The 13,568-nt window shown below is 48.4% G+C and overlaps 1 protein-coding gene and 1 non-coding gene across 3 annotated transcripts in view; one reads left to right on the plus strand and one right to left on the minus strand.

Annotated features, from left to right (window-relative positions):
* Window positions 1–3,233: 3,233 nt before the first annotated feature.
* Window positions 3,234–3,340, minus strand: LOC132233887 (U6 spliceosomal RNA). The gene has a single exon (XR_009452741.1). It is a non-coding gene; the product is annotated as a U6 spliceosomal RNA (small nuclear RNA).
* Window positions 3,341–6,574: 3,234 nt separating this feature from the next.
* Window positions 6,575–13,568, plus strand: part of PRKCB (protein kinase C beta) — a 296,895-nt gene continuing 289,901 nt past the window's right edge. For both annotated transcript variants that reach the window (XM_059692105.1, XM_059692104.1), the window contains exons 1-2: window positions 6,575–6,978; window positions 7,892–7,923. In XM_059692105.1, coding sequence (XP_059548088.1) covers window positions 6,806–6,978; window positions 7,892–7,923 — 205 coding nt within the window. In that variant the 5' untranslated portion in view covers window positions 6,575–6,805. The remainder of the gene's footprint in view (window positions 6,979–7,891; window positions 7,924–13,568) is intronic.

Below are 13,568 nucleotides of genomic sequence, written 5' to 3' on the forward strand. Positions count from 1 at the left end.
AGCCACAGGGCCTCACTGCCACCTCCTCAACATGCCAAGCACACTCCTTCCCAGGTTCTCTTCATTTGTCTTCTCTTTCGTCCGGAACACTCTACCCTCAGATAGCCCCCTGGCTTACCTCCTCTCTTCACTCAGGTCTTTTCTCAGATGTCTCCTTATAAAGGATTTCCCTGGCCACTGTCAGTCTCTTTTAAAAAATATGTTTTTATTGAAGTTTAGAGAGAGATAAAGGGAGAAGGAGAGAGACAGAAACATAGATCAGCTGCCTCCTATATGTCCTCTACTGGGCATTAAGCCTGCAACCCAGGCATGTGCCCTGACCGGAAATTGAACCAGTGACCTCTTGATGCATGGGGCAATGCTCATCCACTGAGCCACACCTGCTGGGTGCCACTGTCAGTCTTCATTTCTTTACCACACTTCATTTTTTCTTTGCAGCATGAATCTCTACATCACCTAGTAGAGATTTTTAGTTTATTAGTTTATTATCCATTTCTCCATCCATTAGACTGTATGCTCCATGAAGTCAGGGACTCTTTCCATTTTATTTGACAACTAGAGGCCCGGTGCACGAATCTGTGCATGGGTGGGGTCCCTTGGCCTAGCTGGTGATCGGCACCAATGAGGGCCAATCGAGACTGGCCGGCTGGGGAGAAGGACTGTGGGAGGTTGACTGGCCATGGGGAGGGTCTGCTGGAGGTCAGCTGGCTGCCCCGATCAGGGCTAATCAGGGCCAGCCGGCTGGGGGGAGGGACTGCGGGAGGTAGGCCGGTGCACTGACCACCAAGGGGCAGCTCCTGCATTGAGTGTCTGCCTCTAGTGGTCAGTGCATCGTCATAGTGACTGTCGACCCGTGGTTCGGTTAACCAGTTGTAATGGTCACTTAGGCTTTTATATATATAGATGTGTAGACAAGCATATAATAGGTGCTCAATAAATTCATTGCTGAATGAACAAATGAATGAGTGAGTGGAGGATTGCAGACTCCATGTAGCCATATCTTTTTTTCCCCTAGAGAAGTCAGAATCTGTGTATGTAGGTAAAATTCTATCCAATGTAAAAAAAAAATTAATTACTGGGCTGGCTAAAAAATGTGTTTAAGCATCACCAGCCCTACAGGGATCTGGGTCAAATAGGAACTGTGTTCCCTCATCCTCAGATGGTACAGTCCCTCTAGGAATGGAGTGATTCATTGGGATCCACCCAGGTTCAGGCCCATGAGGTACTGTTTGTTGTTACAGACCAAAGTCATCCAAGCACTTCATTCAAAAAGCAGGATGTGGGCCGCAAACTTCCAGCTCATGGTTCAAAGGAAAGTGACTTCAGCAGCAGTGTCTCCTGGGATGTCTTCCCAAGCCTCCCTGGGAGGGGATGGAGCCTGCTAAAGGGCTAATAATAGACAGGCACATCCAGATTTCCAAACACGTCAACGTTAAAAGTGAAGCTATTTTCCCCCTCACTACCTTTCAATTATGTGGGGAGGGACATTCTCCAACGACAGGCTTTGCCCTCCACATGCCACCTCGTCGTGACTCAGCAGCTTCCAGGCAGAATTGTCACAGTGGGACCTGAGCTTCCTTAGGCAGAAGTTCAGTGTCGCTGGTTCAACTTCCCCTGCCTTCTTTCATCATACGTCGCCAGGGTGATTTGTAGTTAGGCCGTCCTACACACCATCAACAACAGCGTGACTTAGAGTGTGTATCTTGATCACTCTGAGCCTCAGCGTCCTGGTCCATAAGGAGTTACCAGACTATGAAGGTTGTTGGGAGGACTAAGTAAGACAGTGCAAGTACCTGACACCGATGTAGTCCCTGATGTTTATCATTATTAAATACCTACTGGATATGAGCGGGCATAAGAGTGCTCTCCTTCAATTTTTCATCGACCATTTGTTTATACAATAACTCACTCATTCAATCAATATTTATTGAGCTTTTAGGAGATGTCAAGCACTGAGCTTGGTGCTGGGTGACACAATGGTGAGCAGCGCTTACTCTCAGAGCCCAGACCTAGTTCATAGTCTCGTGTGGTGTTACCTTTCCAGACTGTGGGGCACAGTGGGGGATCTTTATTTTAATTAATTAATTGATTGATTTATTTTTATTGATTTCAGAGAGAAAGGGAGAGGGAGAGAGAGATAGAAAAACATCAGTGATGAGAGAGAATCATTGATTGGCTGCCTCCTGCATGCCCCACACTGGGGAGCAACCCCACAACCCAGGCATGTGCCCCGATCAGGAATCGAACCATGACCTCCTGGTTCATAAGTCAAAGCTCAACCATTGAGCCGCAATGGCCAGGCAGAGTGGTGTCTTTAGATGCAGTGCAGGGACAGGGTGCTAAAGCACACTGCATCACTCATCTAGACGCTGTTATTGCTTTGGTTACCTTCCATCCTCCCATCCAGGAGAGAGTCCCAGTTGGATGCTGGTGTGTCTTTAACATCCCTTTAACTCTACTTGTTCATCTCCTTTCTTAACAAATAAAAGAAGACCCAAATGCAGCTGTTTTGGGCAGGTGGCAAGATTTGGAGAGAGATTTAATAGTATGGATACCTCCTGCTATTCAAACTCAGAAACCAGATAGACTATATATTTTTCTCCAGATGGTGCACAAATATGACCAGCATTTGTGAAGATGGGTCAGGAGTAAATGAAGTTGAGGAAATACTAACCTTATTAAATCTCCCTTCCCAATGGTTTCACAGGTAAATTTTACCAAACATTCAAACTAAAAATATTTAAGATGAATAAAGACTCTCAAGCTCATTTTATGAGGCCAGCATTATCCTAATTCCAAAACCAGATAAAGAAATTACAAAGAAAGAGAATTACAGGCCAATATTCCTGATGAACATAGATGCTAAAATCCTCAACAAAATATTAGCAAACTGGATCCAGCAATACATTAAAAACGTCATACATTATGTCAAATGGGATTTATTTCAGGCATGCAAGGTTGGTACAATATCCACAAATCAATAAACTTGATACACCACATAAACAAAATGAAGGATCAAAACCACATGATCATCTCAATAGATGAAAAAAAGCCTTTGATAAAATCCAGCACGCATTTGTGATAAAAACTCTCAGCAAAGTGAGAATAGAGGAAACATACCTCAACATAATCAGGCCATGTATGACAAGCACACAGCTAACACCATACTCAATGGGCAAAGCTATCAGCATTTCCCTTAAGAAGAGTACTTTCACCACTCTTTTTAAAAATTTTTTTATATGGAACACTTCACGAATTTGCGTTTCATCCTTGCGCAGGGGCCATGCTAATCTTCTCTGTATCGTTCCAATTTTAGTATATGTGCCGCTGAAGCGAGCACTCACCACTCTTTTTAAAAAAATATATTTTTATTGATTTCAGAGAGGGGAAAAGAGAGAGAGAAACATCAATGACGACAGAGAATCATTGATCGGCTGCTTCCTGCACACAACCTACTGGGGATTGAGTCCACAACCCGTGCATGTACACTGACCGGGAATCAAACCCTAACCTCCTGGTTCATGGGTCCATGCGCAACCACTGAGCCACACTGTTTAGGCCTTTCACTACACTTATTCAACATAGTACTGAAAATCCTAGCCATAGCAATCAGACAAGAAGAAGAAATAAAAGGCATCCAAATTGGAACAGAAAAAGTAAAACTGTTCTTATTTGCAAATGACATGATACTGTATAAAGAGAACCTTAAAGATTTTACAAAAAGCCTACTAAAACTGATAAATGAATTCAGTAAAGTAGCAGAATACAAAATTAACACCCAGAAATCAGTTGCATTTTATACACCAATAATGAACTATCAGAATTAGAAGCTAAGAAAACAATCCAATTTACATTTGCTTCAAAAAAATACCTAGAGCACTGTTAGAGCATTGGCCCGCACACCAAAGGGTCTTGGGGTCAAGGGCATATACTTGGGTTTAGCTTTGATCCCCGGCTGGTTAAAGTGTATGTGAGAGGCAACCAGTTGATGTGTCTCTCTCACATCAATGTATATATATATATATATATATATATATATATATATATATATATATCTCCCATTCCCTCTCTCTTTCCTACTCTTTCTAAAAATCAATGGAGAAAATATCCTCAGGTGAGAATTAACAAAAAATAAAAACAAAAACAATACCTAGGAATAAATTTAACCAAGGATGTAAAAGACCTGTACTTGGAAAATTATAGGACACTGAAGAAAGAAACTGAAGAAGGAAACTAAAGAAGATACAAATAAGTGGAAGCATATACCATGTTCATGGACAGGAAGAATTAACATCATTAAAATATCCAAAGTTCCCAGAGCAACCAATAGATTCAATGCAATTCCTATTAAGATATCAATAGTGTATTTCACAGAATTAGAACAAATATTCCAAACATTTATTTGGAACCACAAAGGACTCCAAATAGCCACAGCAATCTTTAGAAAGAAGAACAAAGTTGGAGTAATCACACTACCACAACTCATACTATACTATAAGGCCATAGTAATCAAACAGCATGATACTGGCATAAAAACATACATATAGATCAATGGAACAGAATGGAGAGCCCAGAAATAAACCCACACTTTATAGTGAATTAATACTTGACAAAGGAGATAAAAACATACAATGAGATAAAGATAGTGTATTCAATAAATGGTGTTGGGGAAATTGGACAGATACAAAAGAATGAAACTAGACTATCTCCTTACACCATACAGAAAAATAAACTAAAAGTGGATCAAAGACTTAAATGGTAGACTGAAAACCATAAAAATTCTAGAAGAAAGCACAGGCAGTAAAATCTTGGACATTCTCATAGTCATATTTTTTTCTGATATATCTCCTTGAGCAAGGCAAACAAAAGAAAAAAAATAAACAAATGGAACTACACCAAACTAAAAAGTCTTTGCACAGCAAAGGAAACCATCAACACAATGAAAAGACAACCCACTGAATGGGAGAACATATTTGCCAATACATAGGGCTTAATATCCAAAATTTATAAGGAACTTATACAACTCAACACCAAAAAACCCCCCAAACAATTCAATTAAAATACTGGCAGAGGACCTGAATAAATATTTCTCCAAAGAGGGCATACAGATGGTCAATAGACATATGAAAAGATGCTGAATATCATTGATCATCAGAAAAATGCAAACCACAATGGGATATCACCTGTGAGAATGGCTAGCATCAACAAATCAACAAACAAGTGTCCAGGATGTGAAGTAAAGGCAACGCTCATGCACTGCTGGTGGGAATGCAGTCTGGTGCAGCCACTGTGGAAAGCAGTATGGAGTTTCCTCAAGAAAATTAAAATTGGAGCTGCTTTATGACCCAGCAATTCCACTTCTGGGACTATATCCAAATAAACCTGAAACACCAATTCCAAAGAACATGCACCCTTATGTTCATTGCAGTGTTATTTACAATAGCCAAGATTTGGAAAAGCTGGGGTGCATGTACACAATGGAATACAACGTGGCCAGAAAAAAGAAGGAACTCTTACCTTTGTGACAGCATGGATGGACCTAGAGAGCATTATGCTAAGTGAAATAAGCCAGCCAGGGAAAGACAAGTACCGTATGATTTCACTTATATGTGGAATTTAATAAACAAAATAAACTACCAAATAAAGTGGACACAGACGCATGGATACAGGAACAGACTGGCAGCTGTCAGAGGGAGGGGGCTGGGGACAGGGTGAGAAGGGTGAAGGGATTAAGCAAAAAAAAAGGCTCGAGGACACAGATAACAGTATGGTGACTGACAGAGGAAAAGGAAGGTTGGGGGAGGTAGAAGAGGGTAAAGCAGGGATACATGGTGACGAAAGTAGACGACTTGGGGTGGTGAACACACAGTACAATATACAGATGATGTGTTGTAGAGCTGTATATCTGAAATCTGTATCATTTTATTAACCAAAGTCACTCCAATAATTTCAATAAAAACAAATAAATCTCCCTTCCCCATTAGTCCCTTTTACAATTGAGGAAGTTGAGTCTCTCTGGAGGGGATGGACAGAAGGTAGGAAGTCCTCTCCTAATTTGCTGGGTAAGTAAAGCCAAGAATTCTCTTTGTGGTGGAGTTAGATATATATAACCTAACGATGTCTCCTCCCCTACCGCTGCAGTACGTGTGTCTAAGAGTGTGGAGCCACAGGCCTTCCTGAATGTGTGACAGCGGGAACCCATCCCTCCAGGAGACACTTGCAGAATGACCAACGGGACGGATGGGGGGTGGGTGGGTGGATGAGTACCAGTCTCTGCAGAGGTCTGGGCGGAACCCACGGAGCCCACCCTATCCACCCCCCATTCCCAGCCCCCGTTGGCCCTTCCGCTCTCCTTCCCCCGCGTAGCACTCTCAGTGCACATCTCCTTAAGGCCACCCAGGGCCGAGGATGGGTGAGGGGCGAGGCTGGAGTCGGAAGACCGCAGGTTGCAGTCCCAGCGCCGCAGAGCTGCGGCTGAGCTAGCTTCCCCGCGAGGCCCGCAGCCGCTGGGTGCCAATATGTAAAGCAGCGGAGGGGCGGGGCCTGCGCGCAATGCAAACGAGGGGGCGTGCCGGCCCTGGGCTCCGCCCCCACCCCCCGCAGCTGGGACCAGCGGTGCCGAGCGCAGCTGGCCGAGCGCGGCAGCTGGCGAGTGACAGCCGCAGCTCCGAGCGCGCGGCCGCCCGAGCCGCGCAGGGAAGCGCCCCGGCTCGGCAGCAGCGGCCGCCTTCCCCGCGCCTCCCGGCCGCAGCCGGCGCCCCGCGCCCCGGTCGCCCCTCGCGGGCTCTCGCGCCCCGCGCGCAAGATGGCTGACCCGGCTGCGGGGCCGCCGCCGGCCGAGGGCGAGGAGAGCACCGTGCGCTTCGCCCGCAAAGGCGCCCTCCGGCAGAAGAACGTGCACGAGGTGAAGAACCACAAATTCACCGCCCGCTTCTTCAAGCAACCCACCTTCTGCAGCCACTGCACCGACTTCATCTGGTGAGGGCGCGCGGGCACCTTCCCGGCCCGAGGGCAGCGCCGCGCCGCGCCGCGCGCGGGGATCCTCCGTGCCCCGAGGGACCAGCCGCCCCGCGGGCCCCGCGTCCCGGGTGCCCCTCTCCCACCCTCTGGCCCGGACCCCCTGGCCAGCTCCTGCCCGGGTTCCAGGGGGGCCAGCACCAGGCGCCTCTGGTGCGCCCGGGCCGCGCAGAGCTGGGGTCTGTCTGTCCCTCCTGGGGAGTGCCCTCTCGCCCGTGGGCCCTATCTCGTTACCCCCTTCCGGGCTTCAGTAGCGCGCACCCCACCCCTCCTTTCCGGGGGCAGCGCCCTGGGTGTCCTCTCTCTATTTCCCTTCGGCACGGGCATCCTTTCCTCCTCCGGCGTCTCCGGGGACTGCGCCCGGTGCTGTCTCTCCTCGCGCCTCTCCGGGGGCCTGGGTTCCCCTTTCCACTCCCGAGCCCTTCCTTTCAGGCGCCGCGGGCCCCTTTCTCCCCTGCCCTTCTAGGCCCGAGGAGCCCCCTCTCCCTCCCCAACCCCCCGGGGGGCACCGCTCCCCGAGGCTCTCTCATCCTGGATCCCACTGCGCCTTCATCTCCTCTCTTTCCCCGAGGTACTTGGGCATCTCTGCGGGCACATCTCCCGCCTCCCTCCCCCCCACCCCCCGGAAACGCCACCTGGTGGTCGCAGCCGCCCGTCTTCTGCCTTCGGAGGGGAGGTGGAGGATACCTCCGAGCTCCCCGCTCCCCCTCCCTCTCTCCCTCAAAGGCGGAAGACTCTGGGGCACCGGCCTGTGGCTGGGAGTTTGCACCTGGGGTGGAGGGGCGGTCGGGGAGGGGGGAGGGGGTGACTGTGGGGAACTTGCTGGTGGTGGCTCCCCTCCAGCTGCCTGACTTGCCTCCTTCTGCCTTTGCAGGGGCTTCGGGAAGCAAGGGTTCCAGTGCCAAGGTAGGCTGTGTTCCCTGGGATGCCCCCGCCCCCCCTTTTTTGGAAGATACGGTGAAAAGGACTTGGTAGAAGTGACTGAGTTAGGCAGAGAGTGAAGGAATCGCTGTCGCAGGGACCTGGGATTCCTCACCACAGAGGGTCCTTTGAAGGGGCGGGTGCCCACGGGGCAGCGATGCCCCTTCCCGGAAAGGGCGCGGAGAAGGAGGCCTCACCTGCCTAGGCGTGCACCCTCCTTCTCCCTTCCCAGCTGCAGGAGCGTCTAACCGGGTCTATTGACTCTACCCTGCCTGGCCAGCCTGCTTCTGGAGGCCCCTCCCCCTCACTCCTGCTCACTGTGCTTCCTCTTCTCACGGAGTGAGTTCTGCCTCTTCCCCTGCCTCACGCAGGCCTCCTCGGGTTGCCACCCTGCCGAGGTGCAGTCCTGTAGAGGTGATGGCGGGCGTGGCCTCCTGGGCCTCCCGAAGGAGGTGGCCCAGGTGGGGTGCCTCTCAGATCTTGGTTTAAGTCGCCCCTTCTATATTCTGGTGAGAAGTGGGGGGGATCTAAGTGACTGCTTACCTGGGTCCTTACATCCGGTTTGACATCCTTGACCCAAGCCAGGGAGGCCCAACTTGGCCAGTCTGGGTCTGTTAATCATGTGCATGTGGCCTCATTGGTCGCTGGTTGCAGATTCGCTCCCTGGGGCCACGTCACCTAGACATGTCCAGACCTTAGGTTGTCGACCATTTTTTGAATTTGATGTCAACATTTTAGAGCTGGGAGATTTCACATACATCTCTGAATTTCCACCTTCAAGTGTGCTGAGACTTGGCCCCCTCTCTCCGGTTAGAACAGTCATTTGGACTGAGATGGCTGTCTGCGCATTCATCACGTTGTCTCTGTTGATGCCCTGCAGGCATGCTTCACCCATCTCTGAGTTTGTAACTTCCAGCTGGGCTAGGTGTGGTTGAAATTGGCGAGAGGAAAGTATTTAAGTGTTAAAGAGCAGGAGATGTGATGTGGTCCTGATTGACAGTTTGGTTGTATCACCTCCACCCTCCAGGGAAAAGTAAAGTGATCCCTGTGCGTGTTGGTGGCATTGTCAGTTGCTCAGAATGCTGGCAGCATGGCCCTGCTGTCTTCTGAGACTCCTGTGTCCCGTCACCTGAGATCTGGGGCAGCGCTCGATCCTTGTAGACTCCCCCTCCCCCCAGCCTCTCTTACGAGACTGTGACCCCTAGTTTCGTGGACTGTACGGGAGCACTTCCCAAGTCCCAAAAACTGAGGTACTGGTGCAAACAGCTGGGTTGTTTTCTAGAACTTTGGCCCCTCAAGCAAAAACACCTACGTTGGTGCCAGAATGCATAGAAGATCTTCACTTCCATGAGTCGGTTTCTGTCTGTCTCCTGCTGAGGTCACGGGGGACTGGAACTTTTACTGCTACTATCCTGTCCCACCTGCTCTGCAGTTATTCAAGGTTGGGAAGATCAGAATGTCCAGGTGAGGACACACCTGCTGCAAGAGTAGATGGTAGGAATTTCCTGGTGTGGAGAGTGAAGCAGGATTAAGGTTTCCAATGAAATATGGCTGCGTCCCAGTAGGAGTGCCTTCTTTCCCTTGCCTTCCGTTTCCTCTTCTCCTTGAGAGGCACCGTAGGGTAGTGGGCATATGCACAGGGTACCGGCAGGTCGCTGTGAGTTTGAATCCCTGCCGTGTTATTTAGTTTCTCTGCACCTCCAGTTCTTCATCTCTAAAATGGGTCCAATAACAGGATCCACCCTAAAATGTTGCCGAGTGGCTCCAAGTGGTTGCACCATATAAGATGCTTGGGCAGCTCCTGAAATTGAGATGCTCAGTGTGGGGACATTCCGGAAGGGTGGACGTTACCCTCAGCTATGCTCAGAGTTGCCTGGGACTAATTTGCGCACCATAAAGCACTTCCTTACCTGGGTATTGTTGGTACCACATATTTCCTCTGAAAGTGAATCTAATGTATAGAAAAGAAGTGTGACTACTCTCACCCCGAAGTCAGGCGTCCAGAGCCCAGGGCCCTAGGTTCCTTTCGGTTTTCTGCTCCACCGTCCCGGGAGGAACAGAGATCTCGTGGTCCAAGAAGGATGCTAGACTATGCGGTCAGCACATCCTTATTTAGTCCGCAGGAAGGAAAGGGGAGAGAAAGGCACGGTTGCTGTGGAAGTTGCCACGGGTAGTTCTGCCTCTGTGTCTTTAGTTAGAATTGAATGGCATACCCACACCCTGCTGCAAAGGAGTGTGCGTTAATTTCAGGTAGCCTTGCTCCCTGCTAGAAGTCAAAGTGTGTGTGTGAGTGCGGTGTTTCATTCAAAGCAGAAGGGGAGAGAGGATACAGTCTCTGCCATTCTTGGCTAGGAGGTGTGTAGGTTGATCATAAGGCAAGGAAACCACTGAGCCCCCATGGTCCATTGTGCTGGCATGGAAGTTGGGGAGGCTGGGATGGGTGGGAGGAGCTTAAGATGAGAGTTCCTTGTTCTGTACTGCTAGGGGACAGAACTCTAGCTTGGCTGCCCCATAACCTCCCCCTTTGTGTTCCCACTCTGCTTTTTAGTTGAAGAGGTAGGGTTAGGGTGTCCCTGGTGGCAGGGGACTGGGGCTCAGAATCCTTATTATGAAACTGCCTCAGTTCTGGGTTAGAAGGGGGGCCCGTCAGGCAAGCAGAGCAGAGCTCTCTGGCATTCTTTAGAGGCGCTGGGAGCTGCATCGGTGCTTTAATTGTAATGAAGACGAGCCTTTGGGTAGAATTAGGCTCTTCCGCCAAGAAGTTTTTGCACTTTAGTGGAGAGTTTATTTTTTTAAGGAAGTCACTTCAGTAGAAATAGGAAGGCAATAAAAAGCAGAGGTTCAGAATTCGTAGCTGGGGTTGGAGTGAGATCCAGCTGGGTCGGCTCTCTGCTGTGCCCCCTCCTCGCTGTGTGACCTTGGGGACGCCGTCCACTTGTAGGGCCTCACTTCTCCCCTGGGACAAGAGTCCAGCGACACCAACCTCCAGGGTCCTGCCCAGGAGTGCCGAGGGGTTGCGAGAGGAATGTTCACACCAAGGGCCCGTGACTCTGAGTGAGATGCTCATTATTACTTGATTAGCGGCAGGAAACCGTGGGACACAGTTATTCTGGACTCATTAGATGACTGTGCCTCCTGCGTGTATGCAGATGGGCTTTCTTCTCAGGTCTGTTTCTCCACGGGCTCTGGGCCACACCAGGGAGTGCACAGCTCAGGTTTGGGCCCAGACAGCCAGGCTTGTAAAGAGCATCTTTTCTCACCCCTGTCCTTGTGAGAAAGATCTAAACTTGCCATGGCCTCCATAGAAAACCCCCGTGCACTAATTTTATGGCTGTGAAGACACTGGCGATTAGAATGAGTAAACCGGCTCTTCCCTCTCCTGTGTAGACTGGAACACATGTTTTTAAGCATTCTAATAGAAATTATTCTTAAAAACCCCCAATGGATTGCACGAACCCAACCATTGCTATTTCGCCATCAGCTTTATAACATACAAGTTCATTTTTTTGTCTGTAGTTAACACATACTGATTAGAATATGTACTTTTAGAAAAACATCCATAAAAGATGAATCAAAAGGTTCATTTTACTTTCGGCATCATTTTTTCCATTTGTAATATGATATTCTGCATGTCAGGTTGAATTTTCTCAACACAGTCATAAAGAGAGTGTGGTGGTGTGTGTGCATGTGTGTGCGTGCATGTGCGTATGCATGTGTGCAACCACCACGTCAGGTTTCACGTTACTGGAGCTGGCTTCAGTTATGCCTCCTCTCTGCCTCCCATGAGCATAGCCCAGAGGCCTGTGCGTGAAACTCCCCTCACCTTCGGGCTTACTCGCAGTGTGCCCTGGGGGATCTGTGTGGATGAGAGACTGTCTGATGGCCTGACTTTCTGATTTTTCCACCTGGAGTGGGATTTCAGGCCCAAAGCCTGAGGTGAAATAAAAATCTGTAGGTGGCTTACTGTTGGGTCTCACAAAGGAGGCCGGCTTGTGGGGAGGCAGCAGTTAATTCATTGTGAGCTGCAGCGCACGCAGGGAAAGCCTGGAGCTTTGTCACTGGGCAACAGCTGTCCTTCCTAAGTAAATATGGAAAATATGACCTTTGAAAATCTAGTTGATGTAACATGTTTCTTCGAAAGTTAATTAAAAAACATTGTTTCCGAGCACAGATGATACTCTAGTCTAGGTGCTGCCCAGAGCCATCGACAGCGTTTATGATGTATAAGGGTCAACAGAGAAAAAGATAGAGAGGAGGTAGTGGGCCAAAAGATAAACTGGAGGTTTGAAAATAACTTGTACACATTCTTGCTGTAGGGGTTTCTCTTTCTTCTCTGCCTGTCCTTCTGTATCCGTCTCTATCGCGTCCCCACCCCTGCCACACACACACTCACACACACACACACACACACACACACACACACACACGCAAATAGATCAAAGTGTCACAGTTTTGAGAATATGCCTCTTTTTTGGATGCTTTTTTGTTACAGGTTGTTAAATTACTAAATACACTTTAAAATCCCGCCTCTGTTCTTTTTTTGGACTGCAGTCCGGTGAATTTGGGGTCGGTAGGGCGGTCAGCTGAAAAGCTCATCGGGTATGGCTGATACATTCAAAAGCTTTGTCTCTTATCATTTTGGCATTTGATCTAATACCATGGATTATTCGACTTCACTCATCCAGCTCCAAATTGGAATTGTGTGATATTCCATAGATTGACTGCTGGGCTTTTTATAGAGTATGTAAATTCCAGTGTTTACTTATGGCATTCAGAGGTGCGATGGCTACTTGAAAATCTGATGGAAATTTACATACTTACCACATATAACTCTTCCTTCCCGTTCCTTCCTCCCTTCCTCCCTTCCTTCCTGAAAGCATTCATTAAGTTCTATGTGTCAAGTACTATTTTAATGGTGGGAATACAATGCTGAATGACATCCTTATTGTCATGGAGTTTACAGTGTAATGGGGAGATAAGACATCCTACACGGATAGTCACTTCACATTTGTTAAGTATTTTGAAGGAAATGTACAGGGTGCTATGGGATGCCAACCTATGTAATGGTTAGGGGTGGAGTCAGGGATTTCTTTGCTCTGAGAATTAAAAACAAAAACCACACTTGCTGGTCTCTGAACCAAGACTGAGTTGTGAAGGAGCCACAGCTAAAGGTGCCCGTATCTGGATAAAGATACGCAGGAGGGCTTACTGCTGACGACCTGCAGGAAGCCCGACTCTCCCTGTGTCGTGGCTGCAAGCAAGATGAGTGTTTAGTAGAATTACATGTTTTACTTTAAGATGCCTCTCTCTCCCCTTGGGCAGACAGAACTTCACCTTTTAGCCAAGAGCTCAGATAACGAGCTAACTTCTTTGGTTGGGGGTTGCATTTGAGGTGGTTGTTCTAAAGCAGAAAAATCAGACCATTTCAGAGGTGGACGAGCATGTCTGAAATGATAGATTGAAGGAAAGTAAGGAGAGAGTAAAGCCTTTCAGCGAAGGGGCACAGGATTGCTTGCATGGCCTCCCGACTTCCCGGGCCCATGTCTGATATTCTGCAACTGTCCCTTCATTTTGCTTGGGCGGTATCTTCTCTCATTTGCAGAACAATTTTAAGAGTTTTATAATATGCT

Source organism: Myotis daubentonii, chromosome 4 (genome assembly GCF_963259705.1).
Source record: "Myotis daubentonii chromosome 4, mMyoDau2.1, whole genome shotgun sequence".
NCBI classification, from domain to species: Eukaryota; Metazoa; Chordata; class Mammalia; order Chiroptera; family Vespertilionidae; genus Myotis; species Myotis daubentonii.